This window comes from Tachysurus vachellii, chromosome 10 (genome assembly GCF_030014155.1).
Source record: "Tachysurus vachellii isolate PV-2020 chromosome 10, HZAU_Pvac_v1, whole genome shotgun sequence".
Classification (NCBI taxonomy): Eukaryota; Metazoa; Chordata; class Actinopteri; order Siluriformes; family Bagridae; genus Tachysurus; species Tachysurus vachellii.
In genome coordinates, this window is record NC_083469.1 from 21,025,293 (window position 1) to 21,051,497 (window position 26,205).

Consider the following 26,205-nt stretch of genomic DNA (forward strand, 5'->3'; position numbering starts at 1 on the left):
AACTACGTTTCTCATCTGGACTTATATTTCTTGAAACCACATAAGCTCTACTCTTTTTTTTTTTTCTTATTCAAACAAAGACCGGGAGATTCTTTTTCACCACCCAATTTTGGCAGCTAGACAAACTCCTTCTTTTTCCTTCTCCTCAAGTCAAGTGGCCCAGTCAGTGCTGAGAATGAAATGGAAAAGCAGCTAAAGCCCAGGGGTTTCCCTCGCAGCAAGAATGCAGACACCTCCAAGACAGGTTTCCTATAGACTCTGCGTACCAGACAGGATCCCCTCCATTTTCCTGTTTATGTGCCACCGAAGCCTTTCCCACCCTCCCACTCGGTTCTCCTGGAATTCATTTATTTACTTGCAACAGCTCATTATAATGGCTAGCAGATACAAACCTCCAGAGACAGGAAGTTGATGAGAGTTTCCTTAGGCAAGTCCACCTAGGAGTAAAGGGAAACGGTGTTACATTTGCAGATACAATGGAGTCTTATCCAGGATGTGCTTTGTAAACACCACAATGCATTATCAGCATACAAACACACTGTACCAGTTCACAGGAAGTTCCCAAAGTGTCTTAGTATCTCTTCGATCGCTCGATGCTTGCAAAATGTATTGGAATAGTTACTGTACAGAGCAGGTAACACAAACATAATCTTGTGCTGCACGCAGACTAACGGACGAATGGTGCGATAATGCTGCACGCTACTGAAATCTCAGGTCACTCAGAAAATTAATACGAGTGAGTAGGACAAAGTGTTTTCTGTTTTGGTGCTGCATTGTTATTGTTATAACCTTACCTAACCCTAACCCTTTGTGTCAGGGGACATGCCAATTTTAACTTCCTGCTCTAGAAAACATCCCCCAAACCATGAGACGTCCTCCTCCACCTTTCACTGATCTGACCTTTACTTATCTAGTGTAGATGGCATATTTATCAGTGATAATTCAAAGAATGACAACACTTTTTATCTTGGACCGGTCTATATATAAAATGGACGTCTCCGTGTTCTCCATGAAGCAACAAGCTACTCGGACTGTGATGAATGATGTATATTTTCCTCATCATCAGTACAGTCAGGGTTATAGATTTAACAAGCAAAAATATATCTATGTTTATTGCAATTACTTGTATATATCGTCGCTGTCGGGCGGAATCCTCGTATCTCCAAAACCGTTATTTTTCAGGAAATTAAAAAAACGCCGTACCTTATCTGCAGTGCACAGGGTTTAGTCCGCGTTGCAGTGGATTGTCTTGCGCTAAATTCCTGTCCTCAGACGAGCACCAGAACTAGCGGGGGTCAAGATTTTTTTTTCTTTGAGCCCAGTGTTTTGAAGACATTTACCTCAGAAGACGTGTTGATTCGTTGCGACTCTTATTAAGGAGAAATATGCCGCGAAGCTCTCCCTCGGAGTGAGGAAGAGGTGGACAGTTGAAGTGTCCAATGGAGTTATGAGATTTGCGCTCAAGCTATTTTCAAGACTTTAGATTGGTTAATAACTTGTAAAAATAACAGACCCACGTGGGGACTGACCAATAGCATCGATATGTGAAAAAATATGAAATTGACCAAATTTGGACATACGAGGTTTCCGCCCGACAGCGACAATATACACCCTATATACGCATTTAAAAGTAAGTACTACTCGTGATCGGTAATGAACAGGAATTTTACTTTAAAGAGGTATTTTCGGTTCGAGGCTGGGCTACAAGTTGCGATCCTGAGTTGAATGTTAATTATCATGTGTGCTAATGCTGCAATGTCTGAACAATGTAGACGATGTAAAGTGTAGGCTTTGAAAACGTGAATACTTCAAATGAAATTGGCCATAAAACCATAATCAATCAAAATATACTTGTAATTTAGATCTTGATGGAAAGAGTTTGTTTAAAGAGCAGTTATGATTAGAAACTTAACTTAGCAAGACTCCAGTGGTTGATTTAAAGAGGCTTTTAAAACTGCCCTTTGCAATTTTGCCCCTTTGCTACCCTTATTTCAAATGCAGTGTTTATATGAATGAACTCACGCAGCCACACATGGTCACTGGGAGACAATCCATCATATGAACATGCTCGCATGCCCTCACGCCCTCGCTAGCCATCGCACTCGCATTCACTCGCCCTCGCACTAACGATCTCGCTCGCACTCACGCGCACATACACGCACGCCAAACAATTTAGAGATGTAATTCAGCCTAAACCACATGTCTTTGGACTGAGGGAAACTGGAATACCGAGAGGAAATGAGGCACAAGGTACAAAGCAAAAGTTTTGTGGTTGAAAATAAAAACATAATGCCTTTTCTCATCATTTTATGTTACCAATATTAAATACCTTTGTCTAGGGGGAGAAAAAAAAAAAAAAAAAAAAAACACAAGACATAAGGTTTAATAAAGTTTTCCCTGGGTATTTTACAGAAGACTCTGCATCCGGACTGAATGCTTGGCGAATATTAAGTGCTGAACCTGTGACTTCCATCTGCACCAAAGTTTCTCACCAAAAACAAATTTCACAACACATTCCTGACGCAAAAGAAATCAAACACTCAAAGTAATCGGACAGGCTGGTCTTCGGATTAAAACAGTGTTTTAAGGATTACCCTTAAAATGATTGTTCAACTAGATCTGAGTTTCAGATCAATTATTAAATTACGATCTCATTTGGATTACTAATTTTTAATAGCGGGGGGCATGGTGGCTTAGTGGTTAGCACGTTCGCCTCACACCTCCAGGGTTGGGGGTTCGATTCCCGCCTCCACCTTGTGTGTGTGGAGTTTGCATGTTCTCCCCGTGCCTCGGGGGTTTCCTCCGGGTACTCCGGTTTCCTCCCCCGGTCCAAAGACATGCATGGTAGGTTGATTGGCATCTCTGGAAAAAATTCTCCCTCGTGAGTGAATGAGAGTGTGTGTGTGCCCTGCGATGGGTTGGCACTCCGTCCAGGGTGGATCCTGCCTTGATGCCCAATGACATCTGAGATGGCACAGGCTCCCCGTGACCCGAGGTAGTTCGGATAAGCGGTAGAAGATGAATGAATGAATGAATTTTTAATAGCTTAAATAACAATAATTATATTAAGATACATACATAGCGATTGACCTTATTTTCATGCAAAAAAAAAATAAAAATCCCAAATGTTAAAAATTAGAAAGAAAACCAGAAAACTCTTCACTTACAGCAAGCACCTCGATGTCGTTACTCCTGTTCTGTAAATTGTTGCCAAGATTCTGCAGTCTGGTTTGTATCTGGAAGTGCGGAGAGAGAAAGGAAACATTTCTCCCTTGATTACAATAAACACATAAATACTTAATTCCACTAGAAAAACACAGCAAACGGCAATGCGTGTTTACTTCAGTCTGTCTCGCATCGCACTTCAGGAGAAACTCTTTTCATTTTTTTAATTGTTTATTGTTCTTTTAAGTCAATGTCAGTATCAGTGGCTATTTTCATGGTGAGATAAAGCTAAGTCAAACAGCACTGTTGAGAGATATTCACAAAGACTTCTAAACACACATCAGGAGAAGTTTTAGTAATACTTTGATTACACTGTCAACAAAGGACACTTACAGTAATGCTCCCTAATCCCTTACCGAATGCAGCTATGCCAAATTACCCTCTAATTCTGCCGCAGAGGCAGCTGGTGTTTCTCACAGCCTCTGGACATGCAAGAGCTGTAGAGCTAGAAGGTTATCACTTTGTTTTGATCTAAGCGTGGTGTGAGGACTTGAAGAGAAGGAGTTTTAAGTGCAGTGTTTACTATTTAGAGCATGGGTTAAGTAGAAGACACTGAAGGAGCTGGGAGAAGATGGATCATTTCAGTAATATTAAAACGGTTGGTGTATGTGGATGAAGTGCTTTTATTTAGGCATGAATGCGGTCAGAATCTAAAAGGTGTTTTGTTGGCTTGAGATTCGGGTGAAATTTCTTACTTGTGTCTCGTAACGGCGTCGTGTGCTAGCTGAAACCTTCTCAGGCGTAACAAGGTTCACGTTCATGTTCATTGCTGCGCCTCCCCCGTGCTGCTCGGACAACCCTGACACATGGAACATTTTGTTAAAAAACTTGTACACCTCGATGCCGGCGGCACTGTCAGGGATGCCGCTGAGTCTAGTCCACCTTGTTACTAATTTGCATGACACAAAAACCCCTACTTGAAGCAAGGATGCTATTAAACATTATTACAGACTTTTGAGCTTGCTGAGGCCTTGAGACTGTTGGGATCAATTCCAAAATGTAATCAGTTTATCTACTGGTTATGATGGTAGCTCTATATAAACCCACAGCCATAATCAGTTTATCTACTGGTTATGATGGTAGCTCTATATAAACCCTACAACCATAATCTGTTTATCTACTGGTTATGATGGTAGCTCTATATAAACCCTACAACCATAATCTGTTTATCTACTGGTTATGATGGTAGCTCTATATAAACCCTACAACCATAATCAGTTTATCTACTGGTTATGATGGTAGCTCTATATAAACCCACAGCCATAATCAGTTTATCTATTGGTTATGATGGTAGCTCTATATAAACCCTACAACCATAATCTGTTTATCTACTGGTTATGATGGTAGCTCTATATAAACCCTACAACCATAATCAGTTTATCTACTGGTTATGATGGTAGCTCTATATAAACCCTACAGCCATAATCAGTTTATCTACTGGTTATGATAGTAGCTCTATATAAACCCTACAACCATAATCTGTTTATCTACTGGTTATGATGGTAGCTCTATATAAACCCTACAACCATAATCTGTTTATCTACTGGTTATGATGGTAGCTCTATATAAACCCTACAACCATACAACCACTTGTTCTTGAGATCAAGCTCATGGTAAAGGCATCATAAACTCCATCTTTCCATTCAAAATTTCTTTCTTAATTGATATCTTTATTCTTTCATTTCTTTTCCTTCCTTCATAAAGTGGTGCTTGAAGGTTTGTGGACTCTTTAGAATCTTGGATATTTTTGTATAAATACGTCCTAAACATTGACAAAAAGAGGATCAACTCAAACCAATGGGAAAATATTATAGTTGCTCCTTTATTTATTACAGATCTGTTATTGGCAAAAGTATGTGAACCTTTGATTTTAGTATCTGGTAGCTGTTGATCAGACCTGCACACTGGCTTGAAGGAATTTGAGCTCATTACTCAGTATACTGAATATATTACTCAGTATAGCTTCAACTCTGGGATGTTGGGTTTCCTCAGATCATCTGCTTGCCTCAGATCCATCAATGATGTTTCTGTTGGATAAAGCTCAGGACTGTGTACTTTATATGCTGCTGTGAGTTTATGCTTTCTCCTGCTCCGTCAATGGACGGCAAGCCGTCCGGACCCAGATAGCGCAAAACAGGCCAATCCGTAATACCCGATCCATAACACTACCATCACCGTGTTTCACAGATTGGTTTCAAGTTCTTATGATGAAATGCAGTGATCTCCTTTCCCCAAAGATTTCACTTCTTATTTAAACCAAAAAAATTGAATTCAATGGACAATGCGGATTCACAGAAATATAAAAATTCAGAATTAAAATGACGACGTTTAAAATTTCTATTTACAGTATATCTATCCCAAATGAACAAGGAAAAAACCTCCTGAGACGACATGAGGAAGAAACCTTGAGAGGAACCAGACTCAAATGGGAACTCCTCCTCGTCTAGAAAGGAAAAAAAAGTTCTATTTTGGTCTCATTAATAGACTTCTCCCTTGTCAGTGAGATAATCAGCAAACCACAGATGGGCAGCAATGGTGTTTTTTTTTTTTTTTTTGGAGAGTAGTAGTTTTCTCTTCGCAACCCTGCCATGCAAACCATTACTGATCAGAGTTCTGATTACGCGTCTTTGCAATTGAAGTCTACTTTTTTTTTTTTTTTAGACAATTTCTCCAGGAAAGGGTAAGAATCGTCTTGTGTAAGAATCCCCTCCATCTGTATGCAATCTGTCCGACTGTGGATTATTGGAGTCCAAACTCTTTAGAGATGATTTTCTTACCCTTTCCAGCTTGGCGAACAAGTCTTTCTGAGAACTCTTTCTGAGAATGACCCTTTATAGTGCCGTTGTGCGCTTCTGACTTCTAAAGATCCATGTTCTTTAAATCAAATAGGGCGCTCGCACCCGCTTGATCTTCATCCCATTGATTGAAAACACCAAACTCTAATTTCGCCTTCGAATTAACTGCTAATTCTAGTGGTCCACATACTTTTGCCACTCATATAGGGTTATTTTCTTCAATTAAGAAATGACCAAGTTACAATATTTGTGGCTTGTTTGTTTAATCAAGTTCTCTTTGTCTACTTTAAGCTCATGTATGAAAATCCATTGACGTTTTAAGTCATATTTATGCAGAAATCTTTCAAGCACCACTGTACGATCCCCCAGTCAATCCTTCCTTTCTGTACTTCTTCTTTACTTATTCATTCTCTCAATCAACGCTGTCTTCCTGCATTTCCTTAATTCCCTCCTTCATTCCGACCTGCCTTCATTTCCCTCATTCGCCCAATCTTTACTTCATTCCTTCTTTCGTTTGCGTGTATTCATTCACAGACGTAATAAGGAGAGTAAAAGTGTATTTATTTTTAATCACTTGGGGATAAAGAAGTGAAGAAAAAAACAGTCTATTCGTACACACGGTGCTGCCTTTGCCCTAAAAGTTAAATGACCCTCAAACGAAGTACTTGTTTAGCTGTGTGTGGTCTATTTAAGCTCACATCCAGCTTAACAGGCAAAACAACAACAAAGATCAACAGAAATATGAAAGTAGATACCTGAGTTTAACAAAAGTGATCCCTTAGGATTCTGGAGAGACCCTCCCTCTGATACCTCTCTGCGAGAAATCAGCAGAGAACATTGAAGTTAAACGAGTGTTTGTTTTCTTAGTTTACTTTTGTGCTGCCAAACCCTGAGACAAATGGAGGAAAACCCAAAGCCACAGAGGAGTGATACTCACCGACTTCTCTCATCAGATAGTTTGGTCCGGCATTTTTGGATGATGTGATCCACTAAATCCGACTCTGGAATCCTCTTTTCTGACTGACGGTCCTTCTCGAAAGACTTCACCTAAAGCACAGAAAACGCTTAATGTGACGTTTGTATTCCAACCATAACAAAGGTTTCTGGAAGTATAAGTGCACCGTTTAACCCTTACATGCATACCGTGGCTCACCAGTGATCCATGACCTCATTTCCCCCCTTTTAGCTTCATTCATTCATTCATCTTCTACCGCTTATCCGAACTATCTCGGGTCACGGGGAGCCTGTGCCTATCTCAGGCGTCATCGGGCATCAAGGCAGGATACACCCTGGACGGAGTGCCAACCCATCGCAGGGCACACACACACACTCTCATTCACTCACACAATCACACACCCCCCCCCCCAAATCTTATTTAGGAATATATCCTAAATAAGATTAGTGTACAAAAAATATTTACACACTTCTTTTTAAACTTTGACAGAATTCAGGCAGAATTCAACTGTGCCAGGCAGCCACACACTTAGTACTCTTAGAAAATGGCTTTTAGAATACATAGATAGAAATGCTATGTTTTTGCAGCTTACTTTTACATAGGTGCCCTCTTTATCAGATACCAGGACCATGAATGTAATGCCTGCAAGCCTGCAGTGATCCAGAAGAGCCTCCTGAGACTGAAACACAGAGAGAATATTTATTATTTCTCCTCGGTCGGTCTAAACAGGAAACAGCAGTGCATCTAAACCTGTCGCTCGCATACCAACATACTGATAACATCCCAGTTACTGGGTATTTACAGGGAAAGAATATGTGCTGACTCAATGTTGCTTTGTGAGTTTGAGTCTGTTTAAAGTTTGAGTCTGTTTAATTATTTGTCCATTATGGTCCGTTTCCTTTGTAGAATCTCAAGTAGTGTTTAATTATTACACTTCCAAAAAGATCCTTGAATCCACTTGTAAAAGGCAGATGGATATCAGTGCACAAGCATGTTAAGAGCCACTACCGGGAAGTCCTATGGGGGGGTGTTGTTACTCAGCTGACAAGCAGCAAGGACACATGTAAGAGAGCCTGATAAGACCACAAGTGTGGCCCACTTTCCAATTGGCTCCATAAAAATGGACATGCACCAAACAGTACCATGTTTGGGTAGGAAAAGCATCAAATAGACAATCATAACATTCAGGTCTGAACAGGTAACTCACCGTGACGTACCTTCGCCTTCAAACATCGATGCGACGACCTGCCTGACAATTCAACGCTCTTACTTTCAAAAGTTGATTTAAATAAACAAACGTTATATGGAGGTTAAAATATGCTTCTCAATAAGTCAATGATAACGTCATGAATGCTAATATGGCTGATAAGAAATTGTATCCCAAATCTGCATCACAAATTGCATTGAAATCTAGTTTTTACTGTACATGAAGTGATTGCACTGGAGAGCTGAACACCAAAACATATTACATATATTCTTACATCCTTATTCTTTTTCTAAAATTCAATCCTTTATTTCTGTAAATTCCAAATTTTACTTTATGGTCTTCATACAAGTTAATACTGTATACTTTACTTGCTTAACTTGTGTCCTTTTCTTACTTAACTCCCATCCTTTACATTGTAAACCTACATACTTTAATTACACCATTGACTTAACTCATACTTTACTTATTTATCATTCTTTTTTTAATTCACATACTTATATACTTAACTTATACTCTTTAGTTACTTAACTCATTCTTTACTTACTTACCTTATGTCCTTTACTTAACTCACATTCATTATTTTACTCACATTATTTAACTCGCGTCCTCGTCTTACTTAACTCGCGTCCTCGTCTTACTTAACTCGCGTCCTCGTCTTACTTAACTCGCGTCCTCGTCTTACTTAACTCGCGTCCTCGTCTTACTTAACTCGCGTCCTCGTCTTACTTAACTCGCCTCCTCGTCTTACTTAACTCGCCTCCTCGTCTTACTTAACTCGCCTCCTCGTCTTACTTAACTCGCCTCCTCGTCTTACTTAACTCGCCTCCTCGTCTTACTTAACTCGCCTCCTCGTCTTAGTTAACTCGCCTCCTCGTCTTAGTTAACTCGCCTCCTCGTCTTAGTTAACTCGCCTCCTCGTCTTAGTTAACTCGCCTCCTCGTCTTAGTTAACTCGCCTCCTCGTCTTAGTTAACTCGCCTCCTCGTCTTAGTTAACTCGCCTCCTCGTCTTAGTTAACTCGCCTCCTCGTCTTAGTTAACTCGCCTCCTCGTCTTAGTTAACTCGCGTACTCGTCTTAGTTAACTCGCCTCCTCGTCTTAGTTAACTCGCCTCCTCGTCTTAGTTAACTCGCCTCCTCGTCTTAGTTAACTCGCGTCCTCGTCTTAGTTAACTCGCGTCCTCATCTTAGTTAACTCACGTCCTCATCTTGCATTCTTTAAAATAGAATACTTTATTTAAATGACATAATTACCTTGTCCTGAGAGTCAGTCCTGTATTTCTACACTGTCCAGTGCTCGGCTTTCTGGTGAACATGTGTGTGTGTACGTCACACATGCATACAATGTATGTGTCTGGGGGCAGATTTATTCTGATCACACCTGCAGTATGACGTCTGCGTCTGGCCCAGTGACTGTGGTGCAGACGTCATTCTGTGCAGCATGGCTCAGAGCTGCACTCAGCACCCTTAGCTACAGCCAGACAATCACAGTGACCATCCAACAGCCGTAGCTCTGTAGTGAACGTTCAGCCTCTTAGAAAATAGAACTGCTGTAATGAAGGGGGATTTCTTCCGATTTGATATTTAAAAGCATTCCCTTAAGGTTAAATTGAACAAGACCTCAGCTCTGTTCATGCCACCACACACTGTCACCTGTCTGTGCAGCCTGGCAGGTCAAATCCACTGCTTAGCATAAGGCAAAATGCCTTTGGTCAGATGGTTTCTCGTCTAAATTCATCTGTACTATGTAAAAAAAAGGTTTTTTTTTCTACCTTAAGCTTCCACTAAACTGCAAAGACTTTCTTCCATCTTTACATGGCCTCTGTGGCTACGTCCCTGTGATGGTCGTTGGCAGAGACATGCCCTCTTTTTATAACCCAATCAGTTTCTGAACTCCCACCCATCCAAATATACTGCTCCGCTCCGAAGGAAGTTCACATTGCCAAAGAGTACTGTACCATTTCTGTTTCACATTATCTTTAAAGGAAAAATCCTGGCATAATACTAATACTATGTAGCACCATATTGCATCCATCACCCTCAGCGGTTGTGCATGGGTTTAAGATCAGCCATAACGTTAAAACCACTTAGAGGTGAAGTGAATAACACTGATTATCTTGTTACACTGGCATCTGTCAAGATGTTGGAAATATTGTTCATCTAGCAAAGACAGTTCTGTGCTGGATGTAGGAAAAACGAGGCAGGATGCTCTAAGGGCACAAGTCAGCGGAGGAAGAGTGGTGCACTGGCCTCTAAATTCTCAAGATCTCTGTCTGAGTGAGCTTTTGTGGGATGTGCTGGACATTAGAAGCTGGAGATACTAGAACCCCTGCCACCACCATTATGCAGCAAAAAAATTTTTAATTTGATTTCTAACAAAATTTGTTTCTACCATTATAAATATATAAATAAACCTGGCAGGATTGGTCAAATATTCTGCAAGGGGCTGTGGGGAGGACTGACGTCCTGGTCAGAGTTCCTCCGAGAGCGGGCGGTAACGAGATTAAAAAAACAAAACAAAACAAACAAAAAAAAAACCCTCTATTTCAAAAGTGGTAGCATTTTGCGAGAGATTCATGTGAACAGTCTAGCAGTAGACAAGCCTGGGAGTGTCATTAAATCCACCCCCTTTTCTTTAATGATTAACCTGCTGCTAATGTCGACCTCTGTTATGATACAAGTATCTCACTGTATATGTGTCAGAACTATTACTTCAGAGCACAGTCATATTTTGGATGAACATAATCCCTTTCCAGTCAAGAAAACTATAACAGGAGGGGGAAAAAAAGACAATTAGAAAGTGTTGATTTTGGACTCAAGAGTTGGGACCAAAAAAAAAAAAATCGAGTGATTTGAGGTTAAGAGTCTGCCAAGGTACACAATAGAGCATATAAATAAAATCTTAGTAAAATGAGCAGCGGAAAAAATAATGCAGGCCAACATAGCAACTGCAGACCCATAATGGAAAACAAAATGAATATGATAGCAATAATAAATTATTGGTTAATAAATGTCCGGGAGATAATGCGAGTACTAGAGTGGACTAGAGAGCGAGAACGGGTGTGAGTAATTTGGGTGTGTAATGGTGAGGCAAAGCTCCTTGGCACTGATGAGGGAGTGCTATGGACATGCAGAATTTAACAGTGCCATGGCAACAGTATGGAACACTACTATTCTCAACACTATTAGTACTAACCCACTACCACACACAGTCAACATATAATCAATCATTCACCGATAATTAAATATCACTATTATTATCCCCCTGAATTCATAATATTCAAATATTAAACAGTAATAAAAACACGTTCTTCTTGCACGCTTATATAATGAAGAGCATCTAACGATATAAGCACAAAATTCTATTGCGACGTGCAATTTTTGTCTTCCCTGAAAATTCATACAGTTATAAAGTCAGTTTTAGCTTTATTACAGTTTCTAAAGAGATAATTGTAGTGAATATTGAATATGCTGTAGTTGAGTAACTGAATAATAAGATGCAACTAATAAAACTGTCAATCCTAAAGCAAGGCAGGCGTGTGAATATTACACCTCCCTGAACGCTAAGTCAAATGTCAAACCCCTGACCTGTGACACGTCGTAAACCAAATCAGCTGACACTCCAGCAGTCCAGAGCTTCTGCATGACATTAATTGCTCTGCTCATTGACGTATGGCCTACAGGGACCACCAGCACATCACACACGCTTACAGGAGGCTGTGGAGAGAGAGAAAAGAGACAAGACGGCCAATCAGAGACAGGCGCGATCGCGAACAACCGACGAGAGAACTCAGGCAGAGGAATGGATGCACTAATCTCACCGGTTCTTCCATGGCTGCCACGGCGGTGCAAATTTTATCGAGAGCTATACTCGCTCCAAATCCCGAGGTCACGGGAACAGCGGCTGCTGGTCCAAGAAACTCCAGCATCTGAATGGGGAGTCAAAAGCAAGCTTCTAAAAAGTAGTTTTTAAAGAGAGACAGCACTCATTACAGGTCATTTATGTAGTCTGTGCATGTTTGGCCTACCAAATGATCATAACGTCCTCCGGCTGCTATTATATCAGGAACAGTGCGCTTGCGTTTCTTAATAAAGGCCACAAACTGGAAGACGACCCCAGAGTGCTGTTGCACCTTGTAGACAAGGCCCAGATTGACCACAACCTGTAACCCAGTAAAAAGGTTCACCTCCTTAGTATAACAGTAAATCTTCTATTTATTAAAATGTAGGAACCGTTAAGTCCTCATGCCATATATAGGCATTATTTACAATCCCAGAGCGCTTGATTAGGAACACTATACCAATAATGGGTTACGGTCTTTTTTTTTGCCCCGTTATTATTGGCAAGAATGAGAAAGCCAGAGGCAGCGGTGACGAGGGAAAAACTCAGAGACAATATGAGGTAGAAAAAAAAAAAAAACAGATTAAAAAGGGATCCCATCCTCATGTGGATGACAACGGTATGTGATTTTAAATAACGTGTTTCTACAACTGTATATAGTCAAGTGAACTGATTTAACAGGAGCTTTGAGTAAAAGTACTCAAATAAGTATTAGCATCAGCATCATTTCTGAATCCATTAAAGATTTAATAAATTCCTTCCTGACAGACATCAAATGTTTAAATATAGCTGCAAGCAGCGATGACGGGCCTTCGCACGTTTTTTCATCGCTATACGGTGCCTTCCAGAAAACAATGCACGGTGGGCAAGTGCATCAAGTGGGTAAATATCAGTGGACTATTTTATGTTGTTACTGACCCATTTGAGGACTGTAGGTAAATGAAACCCCACATTTTAGACAAATGGGGGCGCTAGTGAGCCACTTAAGAGACACACCTTTGTCTGACCTTTTTGTCCACACTTAACAGCCGACAAATGTGATGTATGTGTCAAATTAATGTGTCAAATTAATGTGTCAAGTTAATCTAAGCACGCCAAAAGCCTTAAATATGCCTGAAATAAAAGTAAAATTTGACACGATGCCATGGCAACAGTGTTTGAGATATCAAAAATCCGTTCGCAATTTCGCATCTGCAATATCTCTGCGTCATGGTGGCCAAGTCTGGTCTCAATTGCATGAATCCCCTAGGAGGAGTATTTAAAAGTTTACCGCATGCAGCTGACAAAAAATCCACCTTTGTGACTGACACACTTCCTGGGGCCTGTTGGTGGCGCTATACCCGGGACTCACAATAAGCACATCGATGCGATCGGAATCCTTGGCCGAACATACACACCGTGTGTCATCACAATAAGACATTTTTTGCTTTGGATATTAGACACTTTCTGTTTCTCTGAATTCGCCATAACTTTGTCGCCTCGCCATGGCAGCACCGTTCGAGATATCAAAAATCCCTTCGCAATTTAGCAAGTGCAATGTCTCGGCATCATGTTCACCACGTTTGATGTCAATCGCATGAATTCCCTAGGAGGAGTATTTAAAAGTTCACCACATGCAACTGTTGTGACTGACACACTTCCTGGTGCCTGTTGGTGGCGCTATGTCCGAGATTCACAATAGGCACATCGATGCGATCGGAATCCTTGGCCGAACATACACACCGCATGTCATCCCAATAAGACATTTTTTTGCTTTAGATATTAGACACTTCCTGTTTCTCTGAATTCGCCATAACTTTGTCGCCTCGCCATGGCAGCACCGTTCGAGATATCAAAAATCCCTTCGCAATTTAGCAAGTGCCTCGGCATCATGTTCACAACGTTTGATGTCAATCGCATGAATTCCCTAGGAGTATTTAAAAGTTCACCGCATGCACTTATAAAACAATCCAAAATGGCCGACTTCCTGTTGGGCGGAGCTCATAGTTTAGAGCGCGAAAGTTGTTCGGGTCGATGAGATCTATATGCGTACCAACTCTCGTACATGTGCGTACATAATTGCCCGATCTGTGCACCAATGTTTGTTTTTGCATTACAGGGGGCGCTACAGAGCCCCCCCTGCCACGCCCGTATTCCAACCTTTGCCCAATCCTAGTGTCGTACGACTCTGACGTGTGTGCCAAATTTCAAGAGTTTTCAAGCATGTTAAGGGACGTGGACATTGGACGTGGCCAATGTGTGGGGAAAAATAAATAAATAAATAAATAAATAATACTCCCGAGGAAAAACAATAGGGCTTCGCACCATTCGGTGCTCAGGCCCTAATGATGGAGACCTGAGTGCAAAACCAACTGCGGCAACAGTTCCATGGTCTCAGAGTTATGCTATCCACAACAGTCCCAAGTAACTCCAGGCTGTCCACATGGAGCCATCCTCGTGCCAAATCCATAAACCAGATAAAGATGACTTTTGCTTTGGGACAAGGTACATCATCATGCTGAAAGTAGCCATTATAAGATGGTAAACTGTAACTGTGGAAAGATGCCCGTGGTCAGCAACAATAGTGAAATGGTTTGTGGCATTCAAAACCCAAGAAAACATTCCCACCATCATTACACTACCTCCATCAGCCTGAACTGTTGACACAAGGCAGACTGGATTCATGAATTCATGCTGTTGGTGCCAAATTTTGACCCTTCTCTCTGTGTGACTCAGCAGAGAAGGCTACAGTTTTCTGTCCGGTTTTGGTGAGTCTGTGCCCACTGCAGCCTCAGCTTTCTGTTCTTGGTTAATTGAAGTATAACCCATCATGCGCTTCTGTTGTTGTAGTTCATCCGCCCTATATTTCGATGAGTTGTGCATTCCGAGATGCTTTTCTGCTTACCACAATTGTACAGAGTGGTTATCTGAGTCATTAGAGGTTTTCTATCAGCTCCATAGAACTGACACTCGCTGGACGTCTAGCGTTACTGCACCGTTCGGATAAACTGCTAGAAATCAGTATTTATTAGATATGAGCGAGTACAGCATTATCTGTATCTGTATCCGTATCTGTTAACCATATGAATTATCTGTATCCGTATCCGTATTCGGAGTGGGTGGGGCATAACCCGGAAGTAGGCGGGGCTTTAACCGGTAATAATAAATTTGTAATATTTATAACACTAGCTTACTACCTTTATGTTTTTATGAAATACAGCAAAAACGTGTCAGACACCCAGTGTCTGGTTACTGGTTAGAGACAGCTGAAGGTTTAAAAAAGAAAAAAAATCTCCGACAGGCAGAGACGCAATGCGAGTCGCATTCTACCAAGCAAGCACCACGTCTGGACGAACCCACGTTTACCAGAACTCTACTGGTTAGTAAGTACGTATTATTAACGTTACAACCCGAAGTAAAAAGCTGAAGAAACCCTAAACGTTAACGGAAAAGACCCGCGAACCCGAGTGACTGAGGGAGAGACAGAGAGCTGTTCTGTGTGTGACTGAGAGTGAGCAGAGCGAGACACAGCAACACAATACATCTGTATGTGTGTAGGGGAGGGGCGCTGTGACTAGCCTATCACTGTAGGGGAGGGGCGCTGTGACTAGCCTATCACTGTAGGGGAGGGGCGCTGTGACTAGCCTATCACTGTAGGGGAGGGGCGCTGTGACTAGCCTATCACAGAACGCTGACACAATCAGATACACAATGATGATTTTCATTCAATCCGAGCACAGATATTGACTCGTATTACTCGTATAATACTCGTACTCGGCAGAAGTGCTTTATCCGTACCGGATACTCGTTTCAGCCGAGTATCCGGCTCATCACTAGTATTTATAGAAACATTCAAACCAGCCCATCTGGCACCGACAGTCAAAATCACAGAGATGACATGTTTTCACTGTTTTGATGGTTGATGTGAATATTAGATTAGATTAGATTCAACTTTATTGTCATTACACATGTACAAGGCAACAAAATGCAGTTTAGGTCTAACCAGAGTGCAATAGCAGAGTGCAATAGCAGCAAGTGCAGGATATACAGTTTTTACAATATTGCTGTAAGTGTAGCTGCTGTTGCCTCCACATGATTGGCTGAATAAATAATTGCATGAATGTTTATAAAAAAAAAATAACAAATTAGACTTCTTTATTATTATGACTGACATTATGAACATAAGACCACCTTTATTTGTGGGCCTTAAAAATTTTGCAACTATTTATATATGTAAATGACATTTATAGTACTGCTTATACAGTTATATATATACATATACATATATATATATATATATATATATATATATATATATATATATATATATATATATATATATATATATATATATATATATATACATATACATATATATATATATATATACATATACATACACACACACATTTTATTCTATAGTTTTTTAAAAATCTGCCACTGCTTGGTTTTGGTTTGGTGGACAGAGCTTTTTTTATGAGGGGGAAAAAGTTAGTAGCCCCTATTATTTCCATACAATCCTACTTATAGTCACAGACAAAATCTTTGCTGGTGAGACTGTAATAGCAGAGCAGCACGGTTAATAGTTATACCTGTATTTTAACTCCTAGTCTCTTGAGTAGACCCGTAAGTTCCTCCAGATCTTTAAGGCCTTGCTTGGCTAGCAGGGAGACTGCAGCAGTCTTCTGTTTGGTCAGAGTGTTGATGAGCGGACTGAGCTCGCGCAGTTCTCCCTTCTGCTCTATGAACTTATAAAGCACCTGCAACTACAAAACGTTTATGGTGATAAGACATGCAGAACCTATAAAAACTGATGAACCATCTTCATTCCTGAATAATTATTCAATAAGGCCCTGAACAGACCTCAGATGTGCAGAGAGCTGAATTAATCACCACGCATTTACAGAACGGTCATCCTATTATGAGAGAATGCTTAAATACCTGATGTACTGCAGCAGAAATAATTATTCAGATAATAAATCACAATTCTAACTAAAAGGAAACATCCACCCTCAATGACCTGCATATGAAGCATTTAAATTAACATTCAATCTTTAAATCTTGGCTTCCAAAATGTATTTTATAATGAAATTCTGTGGTGAGTTTTTTTTCACTAGATTTCTCATTAACATGACAGTGGAAAATAGTGATTAGGCAAAGAAGCTCTTGCTCTTTATGTTTAAGGAGTTAACAGTAAAATCCCTTATGCTTGAGATCAATCTTTTTTTTTTCTGGTATTAAAAAAAAAACAATTCTTTACTAGCACTGTCTCCCTGTGATTATTAGTATGACAAACAATGCTAATCATTTGTTTTTCCTTATGTACAGTACATTTTACACACAAGTGTTTCAGCATGGGTTTTCATTTAGAAAAAAAAAAAATATTCTTAACCTTTCCGAACATTAAGACCTTGAGATACTTGACATGCAAGTATCTTTTACTTTTAAAGTATGCTTTTAAGTTCGTGTAACGTACGCTGTTATTAGACAAGGACAGGTTGCAGAACTTGGCTTCCACCTCACGTTTCGTCAGCTTCTCACTCTGTTGAGAAAGAGAGATATTGAAATGGAGAAGTTACGTCATGAGGAGACCTTCAGGGAGCAAATCCGCACTACAAGAAAAACAGTGAACTCCATGAACTGTGGGCTAAAATGAAACACACACACACACACACAATATACACACATTGGGTGTTTGGATTCAGCATATTATCTGTTTCGCTTTGTTCAACTCAGGATTATAATTTGCTTATTAAATTATCTTGGGAATGTAATAAAGAGAGGGGGGGGCACGGTGGCTTAGTGGTTAGCACGTTCGCCTCACACCTCCAGTTTTGGGGGTTCGATTCCCGCCTCCGCCTTGTGTGTGTGGAGTTTGCATGTTCTCCCCGTGCCTCGGGGGTTTCCTCTGGGTACTCCGGTTTCCTCCCCTGGTCCAAAGACATGCATGGTAGGTTGATTGGCATCTCTGGGAAATTGTCCGTAGTGTGTGATTGCGTGAGTGAATGAGAGTGTGTGTGTGTGTGTGTGTGTGTGTGTGTGCCCTGCGATGGGTTGGCACTCTGTCCAGGGTGTATCCTGCCTTGATGCCCGATGACGCCTGATATAGGCACAGGCTCCCCGTGACCCGAGGTAGTTCGGATAAGCGGTAGAAAATGAATGAGAGAGTGAGTGAGTGTAATAAAGAGCTGAAGAGGTGTTTTAGGCCCTGATAAAAAAAATGTAACAAAAACTATGAGGAACTCCTTAGTTCTAATTAATTGTAGTTCAGAGTGACTTGAATTTCTCTCATGTATGCAACTGACTAATTGAGGCTTAAGCGCTTTACTGAAGGGTCCAGCAGTGTCAGCTTGGTGGTTCTGGGATCTAAACTAACAATTGAAAATCATTGGTCCTTCACCTTGACCACCGAACTACCACTTCCCACAAACATATACCATGATCTGTGCCATAGATTACTGTAGAGAGCAACAGTGTTGCATAAGCATGCTATATACTGTATGTAGCACTGAACACTGGCCTCTATCTCTGCATGGGTCTTACAAATGACAGCATTACGACATGTGTAACAGAATAACAAATGCGTAATGGAAACTGTCAGCTGCTGCTACGTTGATGCCATCACAGCATTCATATTCCATTAAAAGTGCTGCTGAAATCTTTTGATTATGTTTGGTTAAAAAGGTATTGATTGGTGTTCTCCACCAGCAGCTCTGACGGGTAACATGCCGGCTAATACATCATTGTTTCCATAGTAACAGCTTAGACAGGGAGGAATAAATCCAGTTATGGGTTCATTCCCCATAAAAAGATGTGTGTGTTAATGCTGATATGGTGAAGTTCGAGGTCTGTTTTTTTAACATTAAAGAACAAATGTAACTACAAACTAATAAAAAGGATGACATTATTATTAAAAATAAATAAATGTGTACACACACACACACACACACACACACACACACACACACACACACACATATATATTTGATTGAAGCATGTTTCTTGGGTATGTTATAAATGTGCCAAAGCTTACCATTGCATCACACAGTATACTAGATGCATGGCTTAGTTTGTCCTCTGGTACGCCGCTGTGCAGCAGAATGGCTCGTAACAGGCTGGTGTGGTTCAGATAGATAGTGTAGTTCCTTTCCTGCAATGCAGCAAATCCAATAACCTGTACTACCATCATGATCCTGCTCATTTCCTATACACACGATCTCAAACTCAGCCAAAAATCCTCATAGATCCAATGCACAAAGAAGCCACTTTATCCAAGTGTATAAACAAAGTGTCCGCTAACTAATTATTTACATAGAAAACCTTCCACAATTAATGTTGTTGTTTTTGTTTTTGTTTTTAAAGTATTCAACACGTTTCAGTGTTGCCGCTGCTGGCTTCTGGTACCTGGAGCGCGCTGAACTCCTGGATAACCTCAGAGATGGTGTAGATGGTCTCAGCGTCAGGGAGTAAGCTGTTTGTCACAGGAACGACAATGTCGAAAGCACACTCGAGCAGCTCTTTAGGATGAGCCCTGTCCAACTTCCGTGGCCTGAACACACGCTCGATACTGTACCTGGTCAAGATCAGGAGTTATTATTAAATCACCTACACAATATAAATTGCTTGTGCTACATAGGGGGCTAAAGCCTATCCCAGAGGACTCAGGGCGATTAACATGCAATTTCACTTTCCAGTCCAGAAGAAACTCCCAAAGCAGGAGGTGGGCATCAAAGCCCTCATATATAAACATAATATCGTCGCTGTCGGACGGAATCCTCGTATCTCCAAAACCGTTATTTTTCAGGAAATTAAAAAAACGCCGTACCTTATCTGCAGTGCACAGGGTTTAGTCCGCGTTGCAGTGGATTGTCTTGCGCTAAATTCCTGTCCTCAGACGAGCACCAGAACTAGCGGGGTCAAGATTTTTTTTCTTTGAGCCCAGTGTTTTGAAGTCATTTACCTCAGAAGACGTGTTGATTCGTTGCGACTCTTATTAAGGAGAAATATGCCGCGAAGCTCTCCCGCAGAGTGAGGAAGAGGTGGACAGTTGAAGTGTCCAATGGAGTTATGAGATTTGCGCTCAAGCTATTTTCAAGACTTTAGACTTTGGTTAATAACTTGTAAAAATAACAGACCCACGTGGGGACTGACCAATAGCATCGATATGTGAAAAAATATTAAAATTGACCAAATTTGGACATACGAGGTTTCCGCCTGACAGCGACGATATAAGATAAATATAAAATTATTGTGTGGTGTGGTTACCTTTTGAGGTGTGAAATGCCATTTCTGGCCACAAATCTGGCAAATGAAACCTGTTGAAAAAAGAAAACATGGGGCAGATAAAATAAGTATCTGGTCCTTATGAACACAGCAAACGGTTAATACACTGTAAACTGGAGCAAAAGGTAAGTGATGGCATTGTACATGTGGAAACTGTTGTCATATTTATTTTTTATTTTACAAACATTCCAGTCTTTTCTGCATTGGAGGTCGTTTCAGTGTCATGAGCATGTAAATGAGCTGTAAACGCTGATCCTGGAGCACTCACCCTCAGGTCATAGGGAAGAGTGACCAGCATGCCACTGTGGTCCATAAAGCAGGCCAGCTCACAGCCTTCATACAGCTTCCTGTTCCTGGGCAGGAGGAGTGGGGTCTGTAACCTTACTGCACCTGACAGAGAAAGAGACCGAGAGAGAAACAAGATAGAGTGATTAGAATCAACACTGAGGTGAGAAAAAGTGGAATAAGAGACTTAGGATCTTATTAATTAGCAAGAAATTCCTCCTGCAATTACGTTTATGCTCTGTTAATGCTAAACATAATTGAAAAACAACGCTTGCTCTGTGGCATAGTGAATTTCATCATGACCAGCAGTGTCCCAGCTGTATGGCACTATCTAGTCTTGGCTGGTTTAAAGCCTGTCAGAAAAGCATTGCTAGATGACGGAGACCAAACCAGAGCCTACTGAAGTGGAACGTGACGGTTCAACTCTCAGGTCATTATCAAGCCAGAACAGCCTTCCAGACTGCCATAGACAGCATCAGACATCCAAACAGAGCGGTCACTGAGCTATAAAGAGAGCCCTGGTGGCAGACAAGAGCTATTTAAACTAAGCCATGTACTGTATGTTCATAGGTGTGTAAACTACTATTCAAATGTTTGGGATCGTTTTGGAAATCTCCTTGTTTTCCTGTTGTGCGTCGAGTCCTTTTTCTGTTTTGGCTAGAAGCAGTTTGTGCTGTATTATGAAGAAAGTAGTTCACAGCATGGTAAGAGAAGTTTATGCCATGTAAAGAAAGGAAGTTGGTTCTTTCTGGAGATTTTTGAGCCTTTAAACAAACCCATATCTCCTGAAGCTCCAGACATTAACTAAGGCCATGTCCACACTAAAATGTTTTATATTTTTCTCTCCGTTTTGGCCTTTCGTCCACACCGAGACAGCGTTTTAAGTCAACGTAAACGTAGCTGTTGGAAGACGCTCTCCAAAGCGGATAAATCTGAAAACGCCGTCTTCGTGTCTTAGTGTGGACTGTGAAGACGGAGGCTTTTGAATACTATGAGGCATTTTGTGTCATGTGATGCAGTCGAAAGTAAATAAACGTCTAGCGGAAATGACGCAGGTCGAAGCTTTACTCATGCTCAGTAGGGAGATGTAAGCATTTTCATACATTTCAGTGTGGATGAGCAACCTTTGGAAAACGTTTGAAAATGATAACGTGGACGCGGAGCGTTTTTAGACGTAAACTCCGTTTTCAAATATATCCGGATTAGTGTGGACGTGGCCTTACCTAAAGGAGGCCACTTTCAGTGCTCCCTTAATCAGTACAACAGCTTTCAGGTGTGCTCTCACAAAAGTTTTTGCTAATCATCAATTAGTTTTAGAAAATGATTCACTTGAAAAAATAACATGAGATTAAAATAAGCCGTGTTCACACTGCAAGTCTTAATGCTCAATTCGGATATTTTGCTCAGATCTGATTTTTTTTGTTTGGCTGTTCACATTACCTTTTAAAATGTGGCCTATATCAGATACCATTGTGAACTGTTTGCTGTTTCGAACTGACCCGCATGCACAAACAAACAATAACAATGATGTCACACGCAGCACGCCGTTGCGCTAAAGTTGGCGAGGTTATGGAGGAAGTAAGCATTTTCGCTTTTCTTTCTAAATGTTTGTGTAATGGCAGCGCAGAGACGCAGTGTTTTGAAAATTTTCGGATGTCGAGGGCAACTTTTGATTATTTTGATCCATTTTGTAGGCGTAGTCACGTTTGTGTGCGTACTCGCCGGTGCATAATTGCACACTGCTGCCACATTGGAAAAAATCAGATTTGGGTCTGATTCAGGACCACATATGGAAGTGGTCTGAATCTGATTTGAAAAAAATCAGATCTGGGCTAGATTTGAGTGTTCACACTACTCCTGAAGAAGTCTGACCTGGTCACTTGACCCCAAAAAAAATCAGATTTGAGCCACTTTTACCTGCAGTGTGAACGTGGCCATAGAGAACTGATGGTTGCTGATAATGGGCCTCTGTGCAATAATGTAGATCTTTAATAAATCATCTGATTCATTTTATGTTTCTAAAATGGATAAAAAATGTTTTCTTCTTTGGAAAACAAGGAAATTTCTAAGTGATCTCAAACTTTCAACAGTAGTGTAATGTACTGTATTTGTTTCCATCTAAACAAGTGCATTTCAAGAACCGGTATTATCTACTAATATACAGACATGGCCAAAAGTGTTGGCACCCCTGAAATTGTTCCAGAAAATAAAGTATTTCTCTGAATATGATGCACAGATTTATAATACATATTCATTATTAATCCTCATGGTTTACAATGCATTGAATCTGGAGTCATTATCAGTTTATTTACAGCTATTTCCTGAGGCGTGTTTGGATTTTGTGTATCTACATTTAACTGCATTGATAAAACAGTTTTTGAATTATGTCCTGAATCAGAAAAATAAATCTTGATACAAAACAAAACTTGATATACTGTATAAAAAAATAAAAAATAAAAAAAAAAAAAAAAAAGTGAAAATTTTGCAAAAAGCTCATTTGATATAAAAACCTGTGGTAGAAAGTGGTAGTCTGATTTATTATTGGACATTTCAAACATTTGATCCTGTTGTGTTAATCTAATAACAGAGCTAATAATACCGTGATAAAACCTGGAAACAATGAACAGTTCTGAATCCCCCACCCCCAAATCTGGGTGTTCCAGAAACTCACTTTTGCTCTGTAAAGCAACTTGGATTGAAAGCAACTTGGATTGAAGTGCCGTGCAGCATCCTACCATAACATAATGGGGCAAGCAAGCAGTGAGTCATCAAGATATTAGGCAACATTAAAGCCTTTCTATGATCCAAGGCAGATGGCGAAACAAAGGCCCATAACCCCACATTAAAAGAAACAGTTACACTACCCCAGCATGGATGTAAAGCAAACACTGCACAAATGGTAAAGTTTGGCAGTTATACAAAACACCCCGTAATCAAAACCTAATGGCCTTAAACATAAGCACATAAGTGCTGTCTCATGAAAGGACACAGAACACACACATTCCCTACTCCCATATACTATATAAGCTATATAATTCACCATAAAGAACAATAGCTCTGTTTTAACTCTTACTGAGTTTATAAAAGTTAAAACAAACACACACACACACACACAACTTCTAAGACATATCTTGGCAACTGAAAACAGATATTTTTTCATGCGTCACGCATCCACACAGCCTGGACTGAAAGTCCATTCAAGAGCAATAATCAGAGATTGTGGTCTACAAAGATTGAGATATTTTATTAGCTAAACCCTTCATCATTTACGGATGATCTGCTACACATTAAACTCAAAACTCTTTGCTAATGCGATTTTTGCTGCATTTTTGTTATTCCTGTGAGACGTTAGCAGTCGTGTGCCGTGCTTATGTCACAGGGGGACGTTCGAAGTGTAATTACAATGGTGTCCGGTGTCACAGCTATGTCACTATCCAGTCTCACTCAGCAGAGTCTGGGAGGTTTTTTTCAGGCTAATAATCACCCGGGAGTTTAACCGCTTCAAACTAGCTATGTAGACAGCATTCTGCCTCCAAAGAAGGTGGTCATAGACAATCAACCATTTAAAGCTGTGCCCCATACTGTGTCCCCCCAGGCTGAATAGACTAATGAATTAATTGGCACATCCTTAAATTATAAAGATGACTCAAAACTCCAATAACACAAAACTCTAATGTAAAACATGTTAAATATGTTTATATCAAAATATTTGTTATTTTAGTGATTTTTTTTTTTGTTGCTAATTTGGTGTTTGCTGTACTTTTGGGTTGTGCTGTAAACAGTTAGCAGTTGTGTGACTTGCTTATGTCACAGGGGGACAATGTAAGCATCGATATTGACGTCAATAACAGGAAAAAACGCTCCGGTAATTTCAAATGTGAGTGATAATTTGGGGTTAGCCTTAGAACCATTTCTGTAATTCTGTAATTCTTAATGATGTCCACACATCTCTGTACTGTTATAGCCTTTATATTTATTCACTGTACTCCTGTATGTCCACACATCTATGTACAGTTATAGCCTTTATATTTATTCACTGTACTCCTGTATGTCCACACATCTCTGTACAGTTATAGCCTTTATATTTATTCACTGTACTCCTGTATGTCCACACATCTCTGTACTGTTATAGCCTTTATATTTATTCACTGTACTCCTGTATGTCCACACATCTCTGTACAGTTATAGCCTTTATATTTATTCACTGTACTCCTGTATGTCCACACATCTCTGTACAGTTATAGCCTTTATATTTATTCACTGTACTCCTGTATGTCCACACATCTCTGTACAGTTATAGCCTTTATATTTATTCACTGTACTCCTGTATGTCCACACATCTCTGTACAGTTATAGCCTTTATATTTATTCACTGTACTCCTGTATGTCCACACATCTCTGTACTGTTATAGCCTTTATATTTATTCACTGTACTCCTGTATGTCCACACATCTATGTACAGTTATAGCCTTTATATTTATTCACTGTACTCCTGTATGTCCACACATCTCTGTACAGTTATAGCCTTTATATTTATTCACTGTACTCCTGTATGTCCACACATCTCTGTACAGTTATAGCCTTTATATTTATTCACTGTACTCCTGTATGTCCACACATCTCTGTACAGTTATAGCCTTTATATTTATTCACTGTACTCCTGTATGTCCACACATCTCTGTACAGTTATAGCCTTTATATTTATTCACTGTACTCCTGTATGTCCACACATCTCTGTACTGTTATAGCCTTTATATTTATTCACTGTACTCCTGTATGTCCACACATCTCTGTACTGTTATAGCCTTTATATTTATTCACTGTACTCCTGTATGTCCACACATCTCTGTACTGTTATAGCCTTTATATTTATTCACTGTATATGCTTTTATATATACCACTTGCTGTAAATATGCTAGATATTTATCTGCATTTTGCACGACTGCTACGTTTTGCACTTCTGGTAGATGACAAAACTGCATTTCGTTGCTGTGTACCTGTATAATGCAATGACAAAGTTCTATCTATCTATCTACAGTATCTATCTATCTATCTATCTATCTATCTATCTGTCTATCTATAGTATCTATCTACAGTATCTATCTATCTACAGTATCTATCTATCTACAGTATCTATCTATCTACAGTATCTATCTATCTATCTACAGTATCTATCTACAGTATCTATCTATCTACAGTATCTATCTACAGTATCTATCTACAGTATCTATCTATCTACAGTATCTATCTACAGTATCTATCTATCTATCTACAGTATCTATCTATCTACAGTATCTATCTATCTATCTACAGTATCTATCTATCTATCTACAGTATCTATCTACAGTATCTATCTATCTACAGTATCTATCTACAGTATCTATCTATCTATCTACAGTATCTATCTACAGTATCTATCTATCTATCTACAGTATCTATCTACAGTATCTATCTATCTACAGTATCTATCTATCTATCTATCTACAGTATCTATCTACAGTATCTATCTATCTACAGTATCTATCTACAGTATCTATCTATCTATCTACAGTATCTATCTATCTACAGTATCTATCTATCTATCTACAGTATCTATCTACAGTATCTATCTACAGTATCTATCTATCTATCTACAGTA

At 39.9% G+C, this 26,205-nt stretch overlaps 1 protein-coding gene across 1 annotated transcript in view; it reads right to left on the reverse strand.

The window, feature by feature from the left end:
* The window catches only part of eif2ak4 (eukaryotic translation initiation factor 2 alpha kinase 4), a 64,586-nt gene that overhangs the window by 4,374 nt on the left and 34,007 nt on the right, over window positions 1-26,205 (reverse strand). Inside the window, exons 23-37 of the mRNA XM_060880260.1 lie at window positions 20,551-20,672; window positions 20,265-20,314; window positions 19,404-19,572; window positions 19,033-19,149; window positions 17,476-17,541; window positions 16,592-16,765; window positions 12,208-12,342; window positions 12,001-12,108; window positions 11,768-11,896; window positions 7,568-7,654; window positions 6,958-7,067; window positions 6,776-6,834; window positions 3,921-4,024; window positions 3,168-3,236; window positions 393-437 (exon numbers count right to left, since the gene is read on the reverse strand). Coding sequence (XP_060736243.1) covers window positions 393-437; window positions 3,168-3,236; window positions 3,921-4,024; window positions 6,776-6,834; window positions 6,958-7,067; window positions 7,568-7,654; window positions 11,768-11,896; window positions 12,001-12,108; window positions 12,208-12,342; window positions 16,592-16,765; window positions 17,476-17,541; window positions 19,033-19,149; window positions 19,404-19,572; window positions 20,265-20,314; window positions 20,551-20,672 — 1,544 coding nt within the window. The remainder of the gene's footprint in view (window positions 1-392; window positions 438-3,167; window positions 3,237-3,920; window positions 4,025-6,775; window positions 6,835-6,957; window positions 7,068-7,567; window positions 7,655-11,767; window positions 11,897-12,000; window positions 12,109-12,207; window positions 12,343-16,591; window positions 16,766-17,475; window positions 17,542-19,032; window positions 19,150-19,403; window positions 19,573-20,264; window positions 20,315-20,550; window positions 20,673-26,205) is intronic.